The following is a 26,625-nucleotide window of genomic DNA, read 5'->3' as shown; positions in this document are numbered from 1 at the left end:
TGTGTGTGTGTGTGTGTGTGTGTGTGTATGTGTGTGTGTGTGTGGGTAGGGGGGTACTCATCAATATGTCATTTTTTGAAGCCCCAGTGTGGATCCCAGTGTAACCCTATCTTTACCCCCCCACCCCCCCACCCCCCTTTGACCCTCTCCTATTCTTAGCTGTTGCCAATGTGACAATCCCCTGAGAATATTTTCCAAGGGACCTGGCTATTTAATAATTATTTTCTCTGAAAGAAACAAACTATATTTTTTGTTATGCTATTTATTTAGGAATAATTAAACATCCCTTAAACAATATGCCACTGGTCATGTAAAGCAACAATAATGGTAAAGGAGGCACCATACTTTAAGAGTAGGTGTAACAGCATTATATTATGTGCTAAGCAGACCATTCAGCCTGTACAAGAGCAGGGACAAAATAAGTACTTTTTGTTTTTTCACTCATTGCTCTGAATCCCAGTAACTAGAAATATATATTTTTTGAGATGAGTAACTTGCCTGCTAAATATAGATATACATTATGCATTAGCACTATTTATACATTTTGTGCATTTTTGATTAAAATGTAGAATAACATGCTACTATCAACGCTCACATGAAGGACAAATGTAACAGCGTATAGCTCTGTAATCTTGGCAATCATGATTGGACTTTTCAATAATAGATCCTAAAATTTTCATTAGATTTGCGCATTTGCCCAGGGAATAGCAACAACATGATTTTCCAATTTGAACTCAACAATATGTTTCACAATAATACTCTCTTCCCTCTTTCATCTCCCTGCCTCTCCTTAAACTGATTGAAGATTTTTATATATATACTTTTTAAACTAAGACATTTATAATCTTATAAGCACATAATTAGAGACCAATAAATTATATATGACAACATTTTACACACCTGATCTAAAATTAAAATGAAAATTTGCAATGACATCATAGTAACAGCACGGCTAAGCGCAAAATGATGAGCTACCCAATAGGAGATCAGAATGTATATGCATTCAACCAATCAGAAGTCTCCATATTACCGAGCTTCCCTCCTCCGAGGTCCTTACCCAACCTGCAGGACTTCAAGCAACTGGTTCTGTCAAAATTTCCATCTGTGAAACAGCCAAAGGCGTCTCCTATTTACAGTAATGACAGAGTGGATGACCGCCGTTTTTGCAAGCTCCGTGTCTTCTTCTTTCTTCATCTAGCGGAAGGTGAGAAATGTTCTGAAATCTTTGCAACGACGTTAATTTCCCATAGCAAGATAGCTGGATTACCAGCTAACGCTAGCTAGCGATGATGTGTCAGAGTTAGCTGTCTACTGTAGCTAAAATAACGCTAGTTAACGTTGCATCTGTACATGTCATAGTTCCTTCTGCCCACGTTAGTTGTCTAGATAGCTGCAGAATTAGAAAATGCATAGCAAATTATGGTGTGGCTTGGTGTCTGCCTTGCTTGGCAGCTGTCAATGCTTAGCCCAGGTTGTGCACAGCTTGCTAGCAAGTTACCGATATGGGACATATAATATGATAATTGGTTAAAATGTTATATTTCAAGAAGGGAATAGGCTTCGCTTGGCTGCAGTACCCCAGTTCTCTAATTTAGAGCCTAATGATGGTCCCAAAAATTGATGGGATCTGTATTAATTCAGTGGAGAGGGTAAGCTATTGGCTAGCTAATTAGCATGTTACATAATCCTGCTGTTGGGTCAACATTTACCCAGATCCTGGAACCCAGATTTGCGTACCTGCTCAGTAAAACCCAATATCATATGTAGACTGTATGCAAAGTCCAAACTCAGTAACACCTGTGTTATTTTTGCAGTACTAGCAAATCTCAAGGAATGTTTGACTGTCAAACAAATGCCAACTCAGCTGATCTGTGCAGATGAATCCTTAGTCTGTAATTAGGTCAATCTGCTGTGTAGCTCAGACCTTTGCACTTGCAGTAGTGGACCTCATAACTTTTCTTGCAAGGCAGAGCAGTCTCCATGTACACCAGGGTTGTGTGTAGGCTATTGTTTTTCATTAATAATTCTCAAATTTTCTTCCTCAGGTGCACCATACAATTATGGAGTTTTGAAAAGGGAGCAGAGTGTTTTGGGGGGAAAGGGGGCCTTTCCCCTCAAGTTGGATGGTTGGACTGCTGGATGAGAATGTCAGAGGGTTGTTGAAATTGTAGCCTTTTTGTAAATTATTTAAAAAGTAGTAAGAGGAGAAACTATTTTTGGAAACACTGAAAAGTATATTTGTACAATTTTGTATAAAACGCATTGGACTTAGTATTTATTGAATTCTTGATGTCATTGTATGCTGCAAGCACCTTAGGTTGTGTGGTATTGTTGGTCGAAATGGTGGACTGAAACTAGTCACTACAAGGTTCTGGGGTTGCTAGGGTGCGGTGGAACCTCAACACAAGCACAATTCTAGCACCCCAAAACTATCTCGACCTTAAATATATATATATATATATATATATATATATTCTTTTCTTTATATTTTTTCTTCTTCGAGAGCAGCTCTGTTACGATACCCATTATCATTTGAAAGCCAAGCTTGAGTGGTGTGATAGTGTTCAGGTTTGCTACTTTGCATTGCGTTGTTTTTGAGTTTATTTGCAGTTGTGGGTGGCGGGCAGTCAGGAGGGCAGGGTGGGACTTGTGTAGTAGCAAAGGGAGGCGGGTTCACTGTGAGGCCGGGGCAGAGATCAGGATGAGTCTAGCAACACCGGACTGCACACCCAAATGCCGCTCGCTGCAGCACGCAGACCAGGTGGTGGCGGCGCTGACGGGCGGGTCCGAGGGCCAGCTGCGGGTGTTCTTGACCACGCACTGCCACAATGCGGCCACCCTGAGGGACGCCTTCGGTCGCTCAGCCCTGCACCTTGCAGCCTCGCTGGGCAAGAAGGCCCTGCTGGAGTGGCTGCTGGAGAGTAAGAGTGCTGACATGACGGTGAAGGATAAGGAATCTGGCTGGACCGCTGTGCACCGCAGCGCCTTCTATGGGCAAATCCACTGCCTCATGGCGCTGGTCAAGGTGCGTATCCATGGTGGATCATAACAAATGGTAGTCAGCTAGATGATTCAATATCATTAAATCATCATCAAATTATCAAGTGCTACCCATGCTCTAGGGTGATTAGGCACAATGTTGCATCCAATCATGGTCTTCATCAGGCATACTAATAAGATATACCAACAGTCCCAACTGACCTGATTATAGTCGTAGATTATACAGTATAATTAAGCAATAATATAATTTTCAGTAATCTGTGGTGCTGCAAGAGGAACATATAAAATGACCCCTCGGTATCTCAGGTAAATGAACACTCACCATTAGTCTTGACCTCGTGCTTTGCACAAGTGGATTAAAGCATTATTTTCCTAAAGAATAAGGCCTATGTTTGAATTTGTTGTTTCTTGGCATTGTTTCAGCATGGCGGACTCCTCTCCACCCAGGACAAGGAAGGTCTCTCTGTCCTGGACTTGACAATGAAGGACAGACCAACACATGTTGTGTTTAAAAACACTGGTAAGAAAAGAGGTTGTTATGTCAGCTACTGTCTTCTGCACTTAAATTGATGTTGTTGTACCTCAACTAGGCTGACGAAACTGTTAAGTCTTTGGTTTTGGTTTTGTAAAGAGTCGCTTGGCATATCGTGAGTGTCATGGTTGCTCAGTCTGCTAATGGACATGTCTTGCACTTGTGACTGCATGGGATTAAATTCTGCCTGCACTCAGTCACATCTAGCCAATTTCTCATCTCTTTTTACAGTATCTGTCACAAAAGGACTTAATAAAACGCTTGAGGAGGGTGTACTGCCCACTCAGACTGAAAAGCACTCTCTGTTCAGACGCAAAAAAAAAGACCAATGGTTTCTGTCAAGCTCCTGGTGGAGGTAATGTTGTGGCTGTGCTTGTAATTGTGTTTTCTTGTTTTCTTCCTCTTCACAGACCCAACTGAAGTATACACTTGGGGCAACAATACTAATTTCAGTCTCGGGCATGGTAACCAGGAGAGCAGACAGCACCCTGAGCTCGTAGATGTGTTTGCCAGGACTGGAGTTTACATCAAGCAGGTAGGCTAACAACACACTGTTGTTGTCTCAACTGTCCAGGGAGCAAGGTGGTGTTTTTTACACCATCCTGTAAGGATGACGAGATAGGGCTTCCCCACCTTATACTCTCTTGTGTCTCCCTCGCACCAGTAATGGCCTCATACTCTGCGTCAACTCTGTAACAATGTGTTATGTTTTAAAACAAAAAAAAAAAACAGCCGATCCACTTGGGTCCTCTGGATAAACCATGTCACCTGGGTCAACCTGCAAAACACTCCCTCCCCAGAGTCCTCTTTATTTACTGAGCCTCTCCTCAGGGTAAATCAGCATTTGTAAAAAATGAAAAATGTTTTTCTCCTATAAGCATGGCCACCGTTTTTAAATAGTGGCTCATACTTTGTCTTTCTCCTGAGGTGAAATCACAGCTGTGGAAATATTGGCTTAGATATTGCTTGAGAGGTACACATTGTGCTTTTGATGAATGAGGAAGTTAGTACTAATACGGCCACGGTACATGTAATATGAGACATTATATTGTTAGGCATAGTAAACCACGGGCATTATTCTTCTGTGGCAATGGGTTTGGGAGGAGGGTTATTAGAAATAGGAGGCCATCGGTAATCTCATTGGAGTGAGTCAATTAGAGGGCAGCAGAGTTGGTGTGTCAGGCCTGGGCTGATTGGGTTTGTCTTCTCCTGTATAGGCTAATTTGTGACTTTGTGGAGCCCGTCTCTGCATGGTTAAACCCACGCTGCCAGGGTGTGCCAGCCAGGCTACAATTTCATGCCACTTGTCATGTGGATGCTCTTAGTGTGATTAATATAGCTGCTGGCACCAATACCACTGCCCCCAGCGGTGTGTGTGTACACACCAGACGCTAGTTATATTAGATTAGGTGTTGCAAAATGACCTATTTGGAAGGTTTCTAAGTAGGTTTGTGGCGAGTGATTTGGGGTAGAAAAATGGGAAAATAATTCTGCACACTGCAAATATGGGGGTAGAAATGATGCATCTGGGCTACGTTTCACTATATTGCTGCTGTTTACATAAGAAACCCTATGCTCAGGGTGTTTTGCTGACCTGCGGGACATGTCGTGTAGAGTAATTTCATAAAGCTTAGCGGGGGACAGGTGGATCCCATTTCATGACCACACAACGACCCAGTGGCGCTCCACACTGCCTTTGTCTTCCCAACCCAATCCAGCAGGTGCTGGGGGTTAAATATTAATTCCAGAATGACATGTTTTAATTAAATGAAGCACGCTGGTGTGTATGTATGTGTGTGGATGTCCCCATCAATGTGATACTCCAGGAAACATCCCTGCGCTCTATTGAGGGCTTGAGGGGAGCGATGTATTAGTAATGATGTTTGCTTTTCCACTTGTGCCGTGGCCTTTATTGGAACTGTGTTTTACTATCACTACAAGAGGGCTTGGCCAGGGAAATGGAAAGAGATGCATCGCAGCCTCCGTTATGAGGTCAAGATTATGACGGCAGGAGTCTTGATCAGCACAAACTGTTGCCTCAAACTGCATTTTTCCCTCAGAATAGTTAGGAAACTCAACGATACTCCCTGACCTCACACAGCACAAAGAAATGTATGAATTCAAAACAAAAGCAACAACAAAAAAGTCACAAAAATGTACAAATGTTAACTGCCTCCTCTCCCTGCAGGTGGTCCTGTGTAAGTTCCACTCTGTGTTCCTGTCTCAGAAGGGCCAGGTGTTCACTTGTGGACACGGGCAGGGAGGACGACTCGGCCATGGGGACGAGCAGACTTATCTGGTGAGACTTCTGTTTTTTAGGTTTCATTTTGATGTGGTAAAGTGTGGCACTTTCCATATCTTTAAACTACACTAGTCCAAATTTGAACTTTTTTTTTTTAATCATTATAATATATAGCTAAGGTCAAGCAAAAAGAAATCTATTTGGAAGCTATATCAGTTTCTGGACCAATGTTCCCCCTCAGCTGATAGTTTGGTGACCTACTTCTAATAATTGATCACATTGACCAAATAATATCTTGTCAGTCATCAATCATTTCTCCACTTTTTTTTCCCAGAAATGTAGTCGATACAAGCGGGTTTGGAAGTTTTGGTGGCAAATGTTATTAGATGCAGAGACTTTGCCATACCTTAGTGTTTACTAAACTGACGCTCCTGCTTCTGTTAACTGTAGAAGATTCAGTGTGTAGAAGGTTTGACTGGAGCTGATGATGATGCTGGTTTGCTCTTGTTGAACTTGAAAGAATTTCATTAGTCTGGGCTTCAGTTGAGCATTTTCGTGTCTCATGATGGTCTAAATGCTGTTTCAGAGGCTTTTCCACCCTGACAAGAATACAATTCTGGGGGAAACACTGAGCACTGTAAAATGGCCAAATTTAAGGATACTGAATATGTGCAAAAATGATTGCTGTCAGCCACTTCAGTCCAAGTTCAAAAGTTCAAAGTTCAAAACTTTTCCTCCTTCTCACTACTCTCCCAGGTTCCTCGGATGGTGGAGGGTTTGATGTCCCACCACTGCTCCCAGGTGGCAGCAGCCAAAGACCACACAGTGGTGCTGACGGAGGAGGGCTACGTCTACACCTTCGGGCTCAACACCTTCCACCAGCTGGGTCTAGCTCCTCCACCCGCCTCCGCACATGTCCCTAAACAGGTAAGGTAGCAGGGAGAACAACTGGGACAAGGTCAGCCATGGTTAATAGCCAGAGAGATGAGGATAATTGCAGTTCATATTTTGCAGTGCATTAGTTTTGTGCAAAATAAGATTAAATTATTGTCATATATGTCTTATGATAATTTTGAGAGGTGTATTCCAGACAGGGGAAGTCAGGGAATTTGATAAATTCTTTGGGGAAGTCGTGGAAACCAGACTGAAATGACATGGGGTACAAAGATTTGTGTTTAATCTGCTGTCTGTCGGATAGTACGTAGGTTTCTTTTTAATGTTTAATCTATATTTTTTCCCTAACCACACCTTTGACAATCATCTTCTACATTGAGTCTAGTCTAGGAACCCTTATTCCTATATAGCTGCAGTATCCCTGTGCTGTGATGTATATGCAGGTGTTCTCCAAGACCCTGAGAGGGAGGACTGTGATTGGAGTCGCAGCAGGAAGGTTCCACACAGTGCTGTGGACCAGGGAGGCCGTCTACACCATGGGACTCAATGGAGGGCAGCTGGGTAAGTTGTAGCATTCAGATGTCGGCACCCTTTTCATATACGCATATTTATTTGTTACTTTCAAATTGGTTTTAGTGTTAGAAACTATTGTTTCAGAATCATGTTTTTCATAGAAGCAGCAACTGCTATCAAGTTTCACCTATTGATCACTTTAGACTACAATAGTCATATTCCATTGATCCATTTGAGTGACCCTGACCCCTGTTGCAGATGTCTGACCTCTGTGGTCAGACATCAGTTTTTGAAGGCAGATATGGACACAGATATTTTTGGATTGCACTTCCTATGCTTTGTGCTGATATTTTGTGCCAGTAGTAGTATTCAGTATTTCCCTCATAATTTTATTCTTGGCAATCTTGTTTTTACAAAAAACATTACTGAACAATTAAGTGATTATATGTCCAAAGAAAATAAAATTGCATTGCAGGTTTTACAGACTGGCACAGCTGATTTTAATCACACAGGAATTATAAAGTATTTCTATGGTCCATTGTCTGAAATAAAACAATAATAATACTATGTTATGGTAAATATATGATCAGTTAATGTGCTGTTTTGGTAAAATTTCAGGGTCTTTATTTACTTCAGAAAGAAAGCCCAGCTTTGGTCGGGGAGGGAGTTTGGGAGGAACCTCTGGGCGTTTAGTAAAAGGCCAATATCGGCCCAATACATTGGTAAACTGATATATCGGTCTAACGCTACTCTGCTGCCTGTTGACTTCCAGGTTACCTGCTGGACCCCAATGGGGAAAAGTGTGTGACGGCGCCCCGGCAGGTATCAGCTCTGCACCACAAGGATGTCACCATCGCCATGGCAGCAGCTAGTAACGGGGCAACAGTGGTTGTGACTGAGAAGGGGGACGTCTACCTGTTGGCTGACTACCAGTGCAAGAAGCTGGCTTCAAGGTGAGTAGAACAGTGGGACTTAGATCACTAGTCATTACACACACTGCAAAAATGATCCATCTTAATTATATCCATTATCCATTTAGTCTCATATTCAGTCTTTCGTCTTTCATCTTATTTCACCCCAATCTGCCAGTAGGGTGAAATAATTCTGATTGTTTTCCTGTACTTGATTCAGGAATTTTCTTGAAACAAGGCAGAATAGGGCAAATGTCCTTGATTCAAGATAATTCTTGAAACAAGTTATTTTACATAGGACACAAGTGACCCCATCGGCAGATTTCTTTTCACTAGTTTTAAGAAAAATAAGAATTTAAGACTCTACATGTATTGATTGACTTGTTAAGATGCATATTTTTTGCAGTGTAATCACAGATGGTTGGAGCAACGGTCAGCCAAGGTCAAACCCTTTGTTTCTCACAGGCAACTGAACATCAAGAAGGTCCTGGTCAGCGGAGGCAGCCTGGACCACCGTGTGGATCCGCAGGTCCTGAACGAGGGAGCAGGAGAAAAGGTGGCCATCTTGGCCCTGGATGAAGCTGGGAGGGTAAGTATGGTCAGCAAAGATAAGACAAATGGCTTTTTCCACTGTGCTATTTAGGCACCTGGCTGGGAAAAATGTCACTTCTGAATCAATTATGGTCCCCAAAGTGGCATCCAGAGGTCCAGGGACCTCGAGGTGCTTCCAAGGGGTCCCCCAACAAGATGAGGAATCGTTAAAGTTCACTATTGTTTCACTCACTAGATGTTAGCGCAGTGAGAGAATGTATAACATAACTATTTTAGTCATAGCTATACTTTCCCCATTGTTATCTCCCCACCTACAGACCGTATAGACAGTTATATAAGTCCAAGTCATATCGAATAGAAAAAGTCCTCTATGATGGCGTTCCCTAGGATACAGTTTTATTAAACCGGGGTCCATGGTCTAATGCTTCTCTAATTTGGGGTTCTTTACATGAAAATGGTTTTGAACTCTTATCATAAATGTTATTATTGTAAAGACTACTTTTAATTTTGTTGCCTCTCCCTCTCTCTCAGGTGTTCTGCTGGCGCTCCTCAGGCAGCTCGGTGAGACAGTGCCGGTGGGCGTACGGCCGTCAGGTTTTTATGTCGGACATCGCTCTCAGCAAGAACAACATGATGTTTGTGACTCAGGAAGGGGAGGGCTTCAGTGGTGTGTGGGCCGGAGAATATAAGAAGTACGGGGAGAAGAAAGGTGAGCAATATAGAATACTGGTGTTTTACAGTGGTGAACTGATATTAGTGTTTATTGATGTTTCGAATTATTAAAATTGGTGCTCTTATTTTGACTGATAATAATGAACTTAATTTCTCATAAAATTTATTAGAGCAAGTAAAAACAAGAAGGCACAAGTGAAAAGGGATAAGAATAGAGGGTACAAACAACATAATGTTTAAGAAAATTATGGGATAAAAGACATAACATAATAGCAAGTCCAGATGTCACTGATTCTGCTTCTGATTCAAACTCTTGTCATGTTACAGATGGTAGCGTGGAGGTTTGCGGCCATTCAGATGCTGGAACAGTGTACGAGAGAATCCGCCTGGAGAAACTCCCCTACGTCCACCGAGCCGTCAGCATCACCATGGACTCCAAAGGCCGAAATTTTGGAGTGCTTCAGTCTGATCCCAAAACAAGGTAGATACCGTCTCTGCTGAAGCACAAAGATTCAGGATTTCCCCTATAACTTAGAAAGAAAACACCAGTGTGAAGATATTCTGAGAGATTGGTAGCAGCCTCTCGTTAGCATTTGTTTTCAGTGCTAGTTAAAGCCTTTGGGGAATGACACCATTTCTCTCAGCATTGCATGTAAGCCATTCACTTTATTTACTCTGCAGATATTATCGTAACAAATCATTTAGTCTAGTATTGAGTCTTAAAACCTATTTTTCCTAAAACAAGTGAAAAGATCTGCCAGTGGGGTGAGATAATAATTGTTTCCAATGTAAATTAACTTGTTTCAAGAAGATGTTTTCACTTGTTTGAAGAAAATTCTCAAAACTCCATTGGAAACAAGTGAAATTATCTCACCCCTCCATAAGCTGCTGTATGAATAAGTAATTAAATTTTTCCTCTGAGAGATTTGATTTTGAGAGAGAGGTGTCATTCCCTGTTTACTTGTGCTAGAATTGTGGAATTTGATTTAGCGTTTTTCTGACTTCCCTCTCCACCCCGTTTCTTCAATCCAGCTTGTACGAGATTCCCACCGTCTCTCCCTCCTCCTTCTCCCAACACTTCCGCGGACTTCTGGAGGAGGCGGACGAAATGGACAGTATCCACGATGTGACGCTGCAGGCCGGCGACCGCACCTTCCCCGCCCACAAGTACATCCTGTCCATGAGGTCCGAGTTCTTCCGGAAGCAGTTCGTGGGCGAGCGCGGCGAGATCGACGAGGAGCCGGACGGAGAGGTGAGGAGGAGCGAAGACGCCGTGGGCTGCGATCTGCTCATCTTGGAGAAGATCCCCCCGGAGATGCTGGAGTACGCCCTGCACTTCATCTACACCGACTCCTGTGAGCTGCTGGTGCACGGGGCCCGGCCCAGAGTCTCCGGGGCCCCGCCGAGCCAGAACCAGGTGAGGAGAGTGAATGGACTCATTTTGAGTAGTAAATTGGATATCAGCTTGTCATGCAATCCACCTCCGATATGACGGAGGCTCCTCTCTGACCACAGATAATGAAATTGGTTGTTATTAGTATTATAATTCTGTCTTAATTCCAGTGTGGTGTGGGAGGATTTTACTCAGCAGCTTTAGAGGTGTTAGTCTGCAAAACCTGCAATGAAACCTGCCTCACCCTGCCTTAAGGAGCTGGCATGTCTTCCAGTGGAGAGTTTTAGTGTCCCATGATGGTCTAAATACTGATTCAGAGGCTTTTCCACCCGGACAAGAATAAAATACTTCTTGGGGAAACACTAAATACGAAACAGTAATTTTGCTGTATGTGAAAATGGTCAAATTTAAAGATATTGAACATCCATTATCAGCAGCTTCAACCCCTAAATATCGGTATCAGCCCTCAAAAACCTGTCAAACCCCACTATTTCATAAAGAGTGTGCCCCGCTGTCTCTTTTCCCTTGGCCAGGATTCAGAGCAGGAGAGGCTTATCAGCAGCCTGCAGGACTTGGGCCTGAGAGGTCGCTCGGCCCTCGAGGTCTACCGCTCCCTTCCCCCCGCAACCAAAGGAGACGCGGACAAGGCCAAGAGCAAGGGCTCCAAGCCCGGCAAGAAAGGGAAGGGAGGCAAAGGTGACAAGGCCGGAGCCAACGAAGGAGGGGCCAACCCAGTGAAAACCTTACAGGGCATCGCAAAGAAGCTGGGCCTGGGCAGCCTGTCTGCACGGTGAGAAACCAGCGGTGCTCTAAACCTGAGGCAGTATATGACTTGGTGTCATTTGTTTCAACAGTGTCTCCTTTATTCCTTGACAGACTGGACGGAGTCAAATATGAAAACGGAAAGATCAATGTGATTCACAAGAAAACTGGCAACAAACCCAAATTCAACCAGAAAAAATGGCAAGTGATACTATTGTGTAATAACAGGAGTAGCTGTAGACTAGATTGTTATAAACAATATATTCATTCTCTGACACGCCTCTCCTTGTCTCTCCACAGCTCCTACCTTTGTGATGTTACTCTGAAATCTGAAGATGGGAAAGAGTTTCCCTGTCACAAAAGTGTGCTCTGTGCCAGACTTGGTGAGAATTTCTTACCACCTTGTCAGCAAAGTGGATGTTGTCATTTTGGGATAGACTAGCATCTATGCAATTTGGTGTGTAGTCTAAAATCCCTATGGGAAATATGAATGGGCTTTTCAAAAAATGCCTAAAATAAGGGCTGTGTTTAGCAGATACCCATGAGATATACCACGCTTTCTTCCGGGGGTTAAAATACATCACCTAGCATCACCTTTGTGAATTTTGATCTTTTTAGTTAATTTAGTTTAGTTACTTTGATTTTTTTTTTCTTTTAAGGAAATGCTAATCATTGGGGAAAGCAGACTACATTATCACTGATGAGTGACTTCCTTTACCTCTCACCTCGTTGTACATTCAAATTAAGATTTTCATAGCGTTGCATCGAATAGATATTATAGTTATTGTTCATAAATAGTTATAGTTGCCTTGTTCTTGTTAGTTCTGTTCCAGTTGTTGTGTTTCCCAGTTGTTGCTAGCTACAGGCTAACTACTGTTGTAGTCCCCTTTCCCAAAGGATTAACATTCCGCCTGCAACAATCTGTAAAAAGTAATTAAAGGACAAAAATTCACAGTGTAGCACAGACTTGATGGTGTTTCTTGCAAATCCTGTTCATATTTTCCATAGGGATTTTGGACTACACACCAAATGGCAGAAATGCTAACTTTACAGCCTACAAAGTTGTGTCATACTTCACCTCTCTGTTCATTTAGACTTAGCATATAAAAGACACACGTTTAAATACACAGGTCTTCAAGTGTGTGATTATCAAGTCCATTTTGTTGAAGTATTGGATTCATGTGATTTGAAATAGCTTAAAAGTTGATGACTGTTGGATTCTCATCTTTCTTCCTGTGTTTTCTACAGAGTACTTCCACAGTATGCTGGGGAACCCCTGGATTGAGGTATGCCATGTTTTTTTTTCATGTTTATTCCCTAACAAATTTGTCACTCTTATAAACCCCTCTATAAAGGCATGATGGTTACAAATTCTTGTCCATGCTGAACACAAAACAGTTTCACGGGTGTCTGTGTCATCTCAGTGTTGAACTTGGTTGTCCAGGGCTGGTAACACTGTTGTCTTGCGCCCCCTCAGGCCACATCCTGTACTGCACTGGAGATGCCCACTAGCTCAGAGATTCTGCAGGCCATTCTGGAGTATATTTACACCGACGAGTCTCCCACCATCAAAGGTAGATTCTCAAGTTTTATGTTGACTGAAAGCACCTTTTGAATTGGTGTTGCTAACATATTAGAAGCTCAATGGTTTACTGATTTGCCAGACTCAACAGTACTTTTTGGTCAGACTGTCCCTTTGCTTCTTTTCCCCCCAGAGTCTCTAAATGTAGAGTTTGTCTGCAACGTCCTGGTTGTGGCTGACCAGCTGCTCATCACACGACTGAAGGAGATTTGCGAGGTCGCCATAACTGAGAATTGTACGTCCTGTCTCTCTTATCCCTCTCCTCGCCTCTCAAACCTCTTACTGTGCCATCATCTTTTTCCGACTCCTTTCATCTGTATGTAATGCTGCATTCACATCATGTGGGTATAACCATTAGAACTACTTGAGGGTAAAAAGCAAGGACTTGGAAGTGTTCATACGTTTGTACTTGTTTGAGGCCGTCAAGACGCCATGACTGATGTTTTCTGCAGACTTTTGTTGCTCCAATCAGCTTTTCCACAATTAACATGCAGTGATACATTTGACTTATTGTTTTGCAGTAAACCAAACATTGTAATGTGAACCATATTTGAAAAAATCCAGCAAATACTGTATGTGTGTGCCATTTTTCAGTGTTTTAGGTTGGATTTTTTTTTTAAGAGTTGTGATCACAAAATGACTGGAAATCCTTCATTTTGTAGGTTTTATTTGAAATGAATGTATCGTTGTCTAAACTGGGAGAAAGAAACTGGGGTCCAATGCCAAACCCCAAATTCCCAAGTAGTACTTAAGATCTGAAAGGTGACTTGTATTAAAATTCTATTTTTAAATATTACACTCATCTTTCCCCCATGACGTGAATGCAGCATGATTTTACAAGCCGAAAAGATGGTAGAGAACACTTTTTCCACGTCATAACTGCATAACATCTTGGAGAGTGATTACCCGGAGATGATGTCTAAGCTGCTTGCTTTGCTCTTGTCAGTGACTCTGAAGAATGCTGCGGAGCTGCTGGAGTTTGCTGCCATGTACAACGCCGAGCAGCTTAAACTCTCCTGCCTCCAGTTCATCGTGCTCAACATGGCTGCCCTGCTGGAGTCCAAGTGAGTTGGTGCACACAGAGAAAAGAAGGTTCTTCAGTAGTTCTTGGGCTAAAATATAGAGCTGTAATGACTCAAATTACTGTCTGATTTGGATAAAACTGGCAGATCCGAATAAATAACCCAGTGTGGCTTTAAAAAGGGCTTTTAATGCTGCTAGTTTAAAAGGGTCCTACTCTGGTATAAGCCAAATAAAAAATGTTTCTGGTACTATATAGGACCTTTTTTATAGTGTCTTATAGTTTTATAGTGTTTTATAGTGAGTATAGTGTCATTCTGTGCAAGATTTTGTTCACTGTGTATTCACTATATTTCTGGGCAAGGAAATTCTGATGCATACAAAACCTGGATGTATTTATTATTTTGCTTCAGGAGAGACACTAAAAATTCTTCTTGTTCCATGTGTGTGTGCATATATGTTGTGTGTGTGTGTGTGTGCATATACATATGTTGTGTGTCTATATATGTGTCTGTCTGCTTGCTCCCTCGCCTGTTTGTGTTGCCCTCAGAGCGCTGGATATTCTTAGTGATGAAGTGCTGCTGGAGCTCTCTGCAGCCTACAGGAGGATGGTGAGTCATTTCCCCCCCCTCCAGTTAACCCGTACAGCCTGCCTGGTTCTCATCTTCACTTTAGGGAGGCACCACAGCTCAACTAGAGGCTAAAAGGAATCGCTTAAAATACCTGGCCAAAGTAGGAGTTGAATAGGCTCTCATTTCCCATTTGGGAAGACGAAACAAAACAGAGAAGGTGTATCTAGTGATATTTTTAGTGTATCTAGCCAGTGTTATGTCGACCCCCTGAAGGCTATTCAAGCAGGGTGTGTGCAGGTCCTTAAAACGTCTTTTTAAAAGTTGAATTATCTAAATTTAAGGCCTTCAACAGTCTTATATACTCTTAAATGTTGTGTTTGAGTCTTAAATACAGTTTCAGAGCTCTTAAAAATTTAGGTTTTGCAGACACATGCTTTGTTTTTTGTTATGTTCAGGCTAATTTTGGGGGGTAAAATGATCTTAAATTTATTTGAGCTGGCACTAAGAATGTCTTAAAGTCTTAAATTTAGCCCACAGAAACCAGTAAGTGTCAAGACCTGTCAAGAGTCTTGTCAAGTTAAAGGAAATATCCACCCTAAAACACTGTAACACTGTATCGACACTGTACCTTGCATTTCTGGGCCCATTTTACTGTTTGGTGGTGTATTTTTCTTATTCCCATGAATGATTGGCCAAATGTAGAGCCTGACGTCACGTCGAGATATTTCCGGTACAATGGAGTTTAAAAGCAGAACATTTTTTGCTATCTAAAACATCAGCAGTAAACATCAGTCCCTCAGAATCAAAGAGCAAGGGCTTCTTTCTCCTGCAAAGCATTGGACATCACAGATTGATGACATCTAACAGTGTAAGAGGTTCCCCCCGGGTGGATTTTTTTCTTCAAGTCCACCTTGTCTTTTTCTACCATATTTGATGAAAATGAAAACAGGGTCAAGTTCTTATATACAATTTACCTTATGCTGGAACTGTTTGACTGCGAGTTAAAATAAATAAATAAGAGTCTTATAATGCATCTTGAGATATTTTAATCCCTCTGTTTTTGTTCTGTTTGGTATCAGATCCCAGCCATGCAGAGGAGATTCATCACCCCCTACCCCGGTGCCCCAGACCTCAGTGTGTATGAGGAGGAGGATTTGGACTCAACGTTCAACCCCAAAACAGAAGCAGAACTGGATCACTCCTGCAGGTACACAAAGTACACAAGATTATTACAAATTATTTCCATGTTCTTGCAGGTTAAATCATTTTTGCAATACTAAAGAGATATGGATGATTAAAAAAAAAAAATTTGACTCTTGCTACAGGACCCAGCCTCTTTTAAAACACATGACTGTTCTTCTCATGTGGGTACAGACCAGAAAAAGGCTGAGTCCTGACCACTTAGGGGACAGAGACCCAAAACTGAAGACACCAGGAGCTACGCCAGGGTGTCTGCAGCTCCTTTAAAAAGTCTTTTAAATGTTTTAAATTGAATTACTTAAATTAAAGGCCTTTTAAAATGTCTTAAATGTGGCAAAATTTTGCCTTTGGATCTTAAATAGCTTCAGAGGTCTTACAAATTATTTTTTTTAACCCAAATAAAAATTGATTGTACAAATTGATCCCCTTCATAGGGAAACTCTGTTGAAGAAGGCCAAGATGAAGGCTAAGAAGAAACCGCGGCGACGCTCTGACAGCTCAGGAGGCTACACCCTCTCTGATATCATTCAGAGCCCCCCTACTGCAGGTGCACACACACACACACACACACACACAGACAGCTAGGCTATATTGATTATAATATTATTATAACATTACAGGTTAATATCCATTTAGATTCACTACCTGTCAGCACATACTCACACAAGATCATGACAGACCACACTAAGTATTCTTACCATCTCAACCATCAGCTCCCTTTGTAATAATAACTTCAGTAACGCCCTCTGTTCCCTCCCAGTGGTTTCCCCCTGCCTGGTGAAGTCAGGCAAGGCCAACTCCACCGAGTCCCTGCAGGAGCTGCTGACGTCAGACTCTGAGGGCAGCTACATGGGGGTGGGCAGCCCCCGGGACATGCAGTCACCTGTCTTCCATGACAGGCCCGAGGTGAATATCATGTCACCATAACAGGCACATGCACTTGGATTGCAAACTTGCCGAAAATTTGGATATTTTACATCTTGGATATGCAGCATGTGCTTAAAATTCAAACTATGAAATGAAACAATGAAAAAACAAAAAAGTAAAATGTATATGTTTTTGTGCACTGGTCAAACACGCCTTATTGCTTAACAGATAAGAATTTATAGCTTAACAGATAAGAACAGTTTATTCAGAATAGATTAACTGATAAAAACAGCTTGTTCAGAATAGCTTAACAGATAAAAAACAGTATAGTAGGTGAGACTTTATAAAACAGATTATCTTTTAGCCTGCATAGCTGATCCTGATACTAAAGATACTATGAGCGCACCATGAAATCTTAATTTCAGGATGAGAAGGCTGTTAATCAGAGGCTGAAGACCCCACCCAGCACCCCCACCTCCCTGAGGAACGGCCTCCCTACGCCCCCCAGGAGCTCCGCTCCAGAGCCAATCCCCAAGGTCCCAGCCTGGTGAGACGGGCTTTCATGATCCTGGGCTACATCTCAAAACATCTTCTCCTCTTTTCTTACAACCTCTTTCCTTTTCTCTCCTGCCTTCTGAAAAGGCTGGAGTGAGGAAGTTCAGAGGGGAGAAATTGGTTGTTTTACATGCTTTGAAAAACAGATTTGAGATTTGATACAGATTACCCTGACTTTGGCGCAAACTTTATATCCTCCTATTTCATTTTGAGGAGGCGGTATGGAGAAAGGAGGGAGCTGTCAGTAAATCAAAGTGAAAGTTGAGCTGTATGTCCTACGCAGTATGTGTGACTTGGTGTTATTCCGATCTGCAGTCCTGCCCGTCCGCCCCCGGTCTTGGATCTGAGAGCCATCATGGACATGGAAGCCAACTCTCTGCAGACCCTCGGAGCCACTCCTAAAAGCCCTGGGAGGTACGACATTGGACTATGGATCAGTCTCCATCCGCCAGTTTGTTCATTTGTCCATCTGTCCTTTACATACATCATCTTAGACACCACCGACTGGATTTTGTCAGAACTTGAAAATGATGCATCTCATCACTGCATTTGGCATTTTCAAAATTACGTTTCCTGTTGCCTTGTGTAAAAACTGTGATGCCTGTGATTGCTATTAAATGTGTGAAGGAAAGCTGTTGTGAAATACTTGAATGAACGTTATTTCCTCACTGTTCTTCACTTGGCTAACTGTTGATATTTTCCTGTCTGTCTGCAGTGTCAGCATTATCAGCAAGCACTCCCCTATTCCTACTAAGCTGTCCCAGAAGCAGAGGAAGATGATGGCCATGGCCAACAAGGAGGCCAGTGTGGAGTCCGCTGTGTCCAAACCAACCGCTGCCGTCACCCCATCCAAAAGCAGTGGGAAGGCCTGGTGAGTGGGCCTAGCTACTGTATGAAGAACACTGCAGTAGCACCACTGTCATGAGTTAACTTCATGGTTCCTCTTGATGCCTTCATAGCACAAGACCATGAGTGCATACATTTGTAGCATGGGTGATCCCAGTGGGAACCGAACCCCTAACCCTGACAGTGTTACTGTCTTGCTTAACTCAGGACCAGCATCAGGACCAGATACAGAGTATTCAAGATAATACAATAAGTAATTACCACAAGAGGACATATTGAGAATACTACTACATATATAAATAGTGTCTTCGTCGACAGATTTACAAGAAGTGGAAAAAAGCTGTAAAGATAATACTGAAGAGCTTGACTTAAGTACAAGAAAATATTTTTTGTTTTTTTGTTGTATTACAGTTTTTTAGTGAAGTCAACTTTATTTACATGGCGCCTTGAAGATGAACACTGTGACCCCCATTTACACCTGTTTAATACCACGATCTTTGTCTGGATATCTTATCTGGATCAGGGAAAATGCATGTTAATGCATGGTATAAATGCACACAGTACACATTGTAGTCGTAATGTGATCCGATCTACCAGACCAGCTCCAGAAGTGACTGGATCTCAGCCAGGACTCTGCAGTCCACACAGTGTGTTGGCATTAGTGATAATGTATCCATTCACCAGGGGCCTGTCTCTTAGTATGTTAGCGAGCTAACTTTGGGCTTAACCCTGGCTTTTCGGTCTCACGAAGGTGGCTCACTTTTATTACCATGGTAACCTATGCTGCACAGCTAACCTGCTCTGGAGCAGGTTCAGTTCAGGCTATCAGATCAGAACGTATAAAAGGCCCACCTCACACCAATCAGCTCTCTAGAAACATGGAGTCACCATTCATTCAAATTAAAGTGACAAGTAATATAAAGAACTGTACAGGAGGGAAATATTGAATTAACAGATAGTAAGAAGGGCTGTTAGCAGGGTGACTGTGTTTACAGACTGGTAGAACCACTTTCCATGGTGGTTTGTTATATCTGAGATATTTATTAGGCTACATCAGATTTAATACACGTTTGTAGATTTTCAAGGCCATTGACCCACTCTGGCTATAGGGCTTCTAACAAATAGCAGGTAGCTTATATTAGTTGACCATAGCTGTCAATAGTGAATGAAATTTAGGCCTACTGTCGCATATCAAGTGCGCTGAAATTCTTTCATAGACTTCACTCATATTCAATCATATTCCATCACTGCGCCTTCAGGAACATGAGGTGACTTTGTGAATATGAAATCTTTTCACAGCCCCAATGTAATGAACGTTGTATCAATGAGAAGAATGAACACTGTGTCTCAATGATGGGCAGCGATACGAATTGTGTGTGCTTATGTGATTTTCCTTTTCCCAGCTGAATCTTATTACTTTTGCCGCCGCTATGACCTAATTTCCCCACGAGGATCAATTTCATCTTATCTCATTTTACATCCGCTGCTCTGGGTCCGTCCATGTTGCATTTGATTGGCTACTTGTTACAAACCCCACCTCTTCTATATGAACGCGCTCATAGCTGGATTGGTAAATCCTGGGTTGACAGAGCCAGTTGATAACCAGCAACGTGAAACCAATTATCTGGGATTGCCAAAGGTTTTGTGACTTTGTTGAACATGCTTCATGACATGGGCCCCAGGTAGAAATGTCGTCACTGCACCTCCTACTAGAGAGTCATAGATGGAAGACGATCCCTTCCGCAGCAAAAGAATGTCTAAGCTGTTCAGTAACACCTGCCATGGTTGTTTTTGTTGACAATGCCACCTCCCCACCTACTTGCCTGCTTTGCATAGTGTGTGTGAAAAATGAGGTCTGATCACAATGCAATAATGACATAATGTTCTTTATCTGGATAGCATATGCATCTATTGTTACACAGTGCTTCACAAAAAGGTAAAAGAACAATAAACATGATAAACAGACACAAATGATGGAGCACATTACAAAAACAGCAGGTAGATCACATCGGTCACACTGAGAGGCTGTAGAGTAAAAGCGAGTCTTTAATCGACTTAAAAATGGCATTGGATTCTGCTGATTTGCACCTTCAAGACAGTTGTTCCACAGTCAAGGGGCCACAATAGCAAAGGCACAACCACTCTTTAGTTTTATAGTTTTAGTGAATTCAAGTGTTGCTCCACACTCTTCCTTTCTCTCATTTGTTTTCCCAAAACCACTCCTCTGTCTGCAGGGCAACAGCAGTCCAGTCACCGCCCTCCTCACGCTCATTTCGGGACCTGCTGGCGGAGGAGGAGAGCCGACTGGTCAGACTGGGACCCGCGGGCCAAGGTGCTCAGGGCACTCAGGGCGCTCCGGTCGCTGCTCCTGCTGCCAGGAGGGTCACATTCAAATGTGCTGAAACCAGTGAGCCAGAGAGACCAGCTGGGTAAGTGCACATATACAGTCCATACAAGAATCTCAGGAATAAAGGCCTACACATACACACTCAGACATTCACTTAGACTCAGGATAATACACACTCCGGTACAAAAACGGTTGCTCGTACACGCAATACCGCTCTTCTCCACTTGATGGCACTGTTGAGGTGTCATGATAAGAGCTGCTGTTCAGTTTTGGAAACTGGTGTCAGTAGCCCACACACACACACACAGAATACCCCATTGAATCATTCCCTATTCTGTAATTCCTAACTCTAACCTCAATTCATGCCGTTACATAACCTAACCTTAACCATTACTTAAAGACTTTTATTTAAATCCACCCATAACCTTTTAAAAATAACCTTTTTTTTTCCAAATCAGATCCAGAAAATGGTCTTAACAAGAAACCTCTTTTGGGGGGGGTGCTACTCTTTGTGGGGACATTTGGACATTAAAAACAAGATATAGATCTCTTACACACACACACACACACACACACACACACACACACACACACACACACACACACACAGTGCCAGTAACTCAGTGGTTTGTGCAGGCTTGGGTGTTATGGTCAGCTCTAACCCTCCTCTCGTCTTGAGGTTAAAAGATAAAAGGGGAAGTAACGGCCAGTGTTTATCTAAGTGATAAGTTTATCTACTGATTCTCACAAAAAATAGAGTTGAGCCTTGAGTCTTGAGTCCAACTGAACCACTTGTCAGACGTAAGCACTGCCTGACAGGATCCTGTTCTAGTTAGACAGAAAGAGAGAGGCATGATGCTGTGGTCCGAATGAGGTGAAGAGTGTTGTGCTGTTCCTCGGGGCAAATGACCCATTATAGCCGGGTTGAGCTGCCCACTGACACTGAGTCACCCTGACCTTTACAACCCCCCCCCCAGTCAACCCCCCCCCCCCCCAGTCAGCTGGACAAACACAGCACACACACACACACACACAGGAGTATGAGCTCAAGTCCATGAATACTTATTCCCCTGTGCAATTGGATACAACGGTTGTCTGTGAGGGTGGAAAATACATCTGTTATTGCTTCGTCGTCACACACCGCTTTGACGTTTGACTCGTCGTAAAAGCTTATTGGATCGCACGACAGGGGGGTTTCATCCACGCGACCAGCCTGTGGCACAGAAGTAAAAATGGAAATTGAAATTAAAATAGGAGAAATTACAGTGAGACTGTTTGTAGTTTGGCTGAGAAACCAATATGCAAGCATGCTGGTCTGGGTGTCATGTTTTGCTTTTAGAGATATGATGACCATTTCTGATTGTAGGCCATAGTGTGTGTGTGTGTGTGTGTGTGAGAGAGAGAGAGAGAGAGAGAGAGAGAGAGATTACAGGGAGATGGCCCAAGTTATGCGTCCTCCTTCTCCCTCACAGATATTTAAGGTCTTGAAAGTCAAGTTAATCTCTCTAGGTTTTCGTAAGTGCAGCTCTTTTTATCCGATCCAAGATAGAATACTTCCTTCCTCTGTCCGTCAGCCCCTAGTAGACCGTCAGATATTAAGCAGCTGTGCGAGTCACTCTAGCGAAGCTTCTGATGTTAATCAGAATTGATAAGGGCAAACCTCATGTCACAGCGGATCATTCAGAACAGGGAGCAGGTTCCAGGTCCCTCCTCTTCCTTCATGGGTTTGCATGAGCCGAGAGAGACGGATGAGTTCAAGGCTCAGGAAGCAGCGGCAGCCTTGTACATTCTTATCTCGGCCTTCTGGGACAAGTGTTTCCATATCCCCAGTCAGAATTAATATAAATGTTTTTTCAGTCTCTGCCAGTTGAGCCGACATCAGATTTTTTTTTCCTTTGCTTAGGCCTTCTATGAACATTTCCACAGGTGTTTCTTGCTCTGAGTTACACGCATGCACACACACACACACACACCCTTTCCACCTGGTATTAACATGCATCCTGGTGACCAGATGGAGCAAAAACGCATCAAATCCAGGTATAAATGAACTGGTCACATTTATAACAAAGTGTAAATGCAGTGCATCTCACATCCACATATAGCAGCTATCGAAGTAGAAATAAACCTAAGTGCACATAAATCAAGCAGCCTGCAGGGAATAGTATAGTAGCATACTTGGATTGTCTGGTGTTTACTGCCAGTATTAAAAGACGTAAATATTCCGAAGGAAATGACGTGCACAGCAATCTGTGTTTTGCGAGGGGAAAGAGAAATGAAATGTTAATGTGTATAATGGAGATGCATTTTAACGTCGGGTGTAAAGGCGATCCGGTTCCACAAAGCTGATACAAGATGCATGTTCATGCCAGGTGGAGAGGAGGCGGCCATTCACACACAGGAGCCTGTCAGTAGTAGTTTACTCAGCCTGTGTCCACCCAGTTGGACTGTTGTTTCCCTCACTTACCACTAACACAGCGCAACCACACATACTTATGCAACCCTCCCATCCTCTCTCTACCCCCCCCCCCCCCCCCCCCCCCCCCCCCCCCCCCTCCTCCTCTAGGCCCTGGGTGCTGGGAGCAGTGGGCAGCCCCCCCTGCTCCTCCATGGTGACCTTTGCCTCCATCGTGGAGGAGGAAAAGCAGCAGGAAGCCGCGCTGATCCGCAGCCGAGAGAAGCCGCTGGCGCTCATCCAGGTAACCCATCTTGTCCGCGCGCGTCTGCGTTTACGCACTCACTCGCGCATACATACTTCTGCCGTGACAGAACGTATGGTGTGTGTGTGTGTGTGTGTGTGTGTGTGTGTGTGTGCAGCATCCAGCTGGAAGGCTGGGCGGTATGGCCGCCGCGTGCGTCCTATTTCCTTCCCCGTTTGGCAGACGAGTCTCTAACGAACATCTCATTCTGTGCAGCGCCGGTTAGAAATGAGGTGCCTCCAGCTGCGTCTTCTAACAGCCGTCTCAGTCCTCCTCCAGCTACTGCCAGGCCTCTGTCAGCGCCTTCGCATAACGCTCAGCTCTACTCTTGTGTTTTTCTGTGGCTTTCTGCTTGCTATTATGTAAAATGATCTTATTATCATTAAGCTTTCACTGTCAGCGTTTTCTGTTTTACCCTCAAATGAATTGTGGTTTCATTGCCCACACTTCCCCCTCCAGTCTCTTCCCTTTTTTCTTCTATCGCTCATGTCTTGTCTTTTTTTTTTTTTTTTTTTCCCTCTGCTGTCTTTCTAGATTGAGGAGCGGGCCATCCAAGACCTGTTGTTCCATTACGAGGCGCGTGACAACCCCGACGAGCTGATAGTGGTGGAGAGGTCTTCCCGGGGTCCCGTCGCCACGCCGACCTGGAACAAACACTGATGCCAGACAGCACAGCCGCTACATCCCGTCAAACTGAGAAGATTCCCTGCAGTTGTCACCCAGCGTCACCGTACCTGCACCATCCCGCCTGCAGCGTACCTGAAACCTCATGTGAAACATCAGTCTGTGTTAAGGTGTACCTCAGACTCAACCGTCCCAGTGTGGGCCGGGTCTGACGCAGATCTTATGCTTATCTCCCCAGTGTTACTTTAGATTTTATTGCTGCTCAACATTTTGTGTGTGTGTGTGTGAGAGAGAGAGAGAGAGAGTGTGTGTGTGTTTTTTTTTTTTTTTGTTTTTGTTTTTTTTGGTAACTAATGAATGTGTCCCTGGGGGTAGAAAGCTATTGAAAAGAGGTTTTGAGCAAAGGATCTCTTATTAATGCATGATTTTCTTTCTTGCTCTGCAAAACAAGAACTATGTGAAAAGTAAACAACCTTCCAAAAGGATATTGTCAGCTTATCTGAATTGTTGTTTAGTAATATTTAGTTGCCAAAGAAGTGAAAAGAAATGGGGATGTCCAAACCGCAAATTGGGTCCAAACTACAGTACCTGGAGGGCTATTGAGTGTACTGAGGCAGTTCATGCTGTCGGTGTGAATAATAGTAAGGGTGCCAATTATAAAAATATGGGAGAGCAGTCAACTGCGCTTGAGAAGTAAGGTAAACTGCTGAAGAAGGCAGTGGATTTGTGTTGAATTTTTTTTTATTTTTGATGATTTGGGGTTTTTGCTCAATAGCTCAATAGCTGCATTGTTTTGACTGATCACTTGAGCTGATTTGCATTGGGTTAGCATTCTTGCTAAGAAATGTAACTTTATCATGTTTAAAATACATTATTTGTTGCAATTCTACACAGGGGGTTGATTGTATGGAATTGGCTTTCTGCCCTTTCTCAAGTTACCAGCAAGCTGTGGAGAAGGTTATGTGCCTTTATTCAACAATGACCACATGTACACATACACACAAGTACAGCACTTACAATATCATTTCTCTCCCGTTTCATTATTTTCTCCATTATTTGAGTTGTTTTATTCTTTAGCTTTATTTTCTGGAGCCGATGTTGGCTTGGTACCTTCGATCTGGACCATGTAAACTCGTCTTCTTCCAATGCCATTTGTGTGTGTGCGTGTGCGTGTGTGTGTGTGTGTGTGTGTGAGAGACTTACGGATGTGAAGAGAAAATGGCATGCAATAAAAGAACTCACCTGTGCAATGACCCCGTCTCCCCGTCTGTATTTCCATTCGATTACTGATCTGTTAGATTATAGTGGACTGAGTGAAAGGAGAGACAAATTTAATTCTCTAAATTAATTCTCTTGCTTTAGTTTCTGTCATTTATTTTTTTCTTTTTTTTATTGCTGTTAGATTGTAGAAAGTCAATCCGTCACTGTGAAAAATGTGGCTCTCATTGCATCTAATAAAGATAACATTTCATCTGCCCGGCTCCTGACACTTCATCTGCCCTGCATCAGTAAACGGCCATTACCGAGTCTCCGCCTCTGATTAGATGTGATGACCCCGCTCTGAAAAGAGAGTGTGGCGATTTAGGCTTTTTATTGGCTGTAATTACAGGTAGAGCATCACATCGGAAGTCAGAGAGAGACGGCTCATGGGGGAAATATGAATTACTCATTAGGATCTATTAGCCAGTGCAGAGATGACACACGGATCAAAGCCTTTGAGAGAGAGTGTCTGCCTCTTTACATCGAGCTGTATAATGAACCGGGCTGACGTGCGGTAAGCCTGGGGACGAATACAGAGCTGTGCAAAACCATTTATCCTTTGCGTCTCTGCTCTAAATATAAATGTAGTGTTCAAAGCCACATGATGTGTTTTGAAATTAGATTTTCAAGTTACCTGCGTGGAAAAAAACACTGCATCATGTACATTACCAGTCAAAAGTATGGACACACATTTTTCTTTATTTTTACTATTTTTCACATTTTAGAATAATAGTGAAGACATCAAAACTATGAAATAACACAAATAGAATTATGCAGTGACCAAAAAAAGAATTTCTCTGAAAGATGTTCATACATAGGCATCAGCTTCATTATTTATATTTGTCAAAAAAACAAATTTCAAGCATTTAAGCATAAGCCTTTAGATAATAATAAAATAATGGAAAACAAAGTACATTTAATCAGGCATGTCCAAACTTCTGACTGCTAGTGTACTTTAGATATATATAGTCACCCTTGATTCTTAATATTTATGCGGTTGTAAAATCAAAAAGTTTGGCTGGCAGGCAGCAGTGGACATACTTTTGCTGTGAGACATGAAGCGATGGGCGTGACAGAGCAGTGAAGTGTATTTGGAGAAGCTGCACTCTTCCTGTGGAGAGACAGCGGAGGATAGGCCCGGGCCGGCCAGCCGTCCTGCCAGGCAGATGGGAAAGTCATAGGGCCGTCCTCCAGACAGCGAGGATACTTCAGGATTAATTTGTTTATGGAGAAAAAGGGACATGCTAGACACTCCACGGAATACCTCCTACATTCCCAACCTGCTCCTGGACTGGAGAGCGCCAGGTCCAAGCAGGCCGAGTTTGGCCAAAAAAGCCATTTATCCTGCCTGATTTCATCACTCATCAGGTTGCCATGTCAATGTAATTTGTTAGGGTCTAATGATTGTAAACTGACTCTAAAGTTAGTTCTCCTACTCCTTCTTTGTATCCCAGTCCAGATCAGGGGTGCACACCTGGGAGCAACCTCCTTCAGAGTGGAAAAATAGCCCAGTCAGGCTGTGATTTGTTTGCAACCATTCAGAAGCAGATTTTTCCAGGTTAGAATTTGGGAAATGCTGCATGTT

At 42.9% G+C, this 26,625-nt stretch overlaps 1 protein-coding gene across 1 annotated transcript; it reads left to right on the top strand.

Moving 5' to 3' along the window:
• Positions 1-1,067: 1,067 nt before the first annotated feature.
• Positions 1,068-25,033, top strand: ibtk (inhibitor of Bruton agammaglobulinemia tyrosine kinase). The gene is made up of 29 exons (XM_071902382.2): positions 1,068-1,204; positions 2,046-3,025; positions 3,424-3,520; positions 3,943-4,067; positions 5,721-5,831; positions 6,531-6,701; positions 7,112-7,229; positions 7,954-8,134; positions 8,558-8,681; positions 9,176-9,353; positions 9,644-9,797; positions 10,349-10,733; positions 11,243-11,499; positions 11,586-11,672; positions 11,772-11,854; positions 12,720-12,757; positions 12,949-13,045; positions 13,187-13,288; positions 14,000-14,117; positions 14,624-14,684; positions 15,725-15,852; positions 16,280-16,392; positions 16,606-16,751; positions 17,138-17,259; positions 17,583-17,681; positions 17,983-18,138; positions 20,348-20,542; positions 23,024-23,156; positions 23,691-25,033. The coding sequence occupies exons 2-29, from the start codon at positions 2,702-2,704 to the stop codon at positions 23,814-23,816; spliced, it is 4,029 nt and encodes a 1,342-aa protein (XP_071758483.2). The 5' UTR covers positions 1,068-1,204; positions 2,046-2,701; the 3' UTR covers positions 23,817-25,033.
• Positions 25,034-26,625: the final 1,592 nt, after the last annotated feature.

The sequence above is a fragment of the Centroberyx gerrardi genome, chromosome 12, assembly GCF_048128805.1.
Source record: "Centroberyx gerrardi isolate f3 chromosome 12, fCenGer3.hap1.cur.20231027, whole genome shotgun sequence".
In the NCBI taxonomy this organism is placed as follows: domain Eukaryota; kingdom Metazoa; phylum Chordata; class Actinopteri; order Beryciformes; family Berycidae; genus Centroberyx; species Centroberyx gerrardi.
Note: the sequence above shows the minus strand (reverse complement) of the source record. Positions and strands in the feature narration are given on the sequence as shown.

Bases quoted from the DNA above. Each gene is read 5' to 3' on its own strand.
- ibtk (XM_071902382.2), top strand. From the start codon at position 2,702: ATGAGTCTAGCAACACCGGACTGCACACCCAAATGCCGCTCGCTGCAG. The intron at 9,354-9,643 runs GTGAGCAATATA...GTCATGTTACAG, and splicing joins GAAGTACGGGGAGAAGAAAG to ATGGTAGCGTGGAGGTTTGC. The intron at 14,118-14,623 runs GTGAGTTGGTGC...TGTTGCCCTCAG, and splicing joins GCTGCCCTGCTGGAGTCCAA to AGCGCTGGATATTCTTAGTG.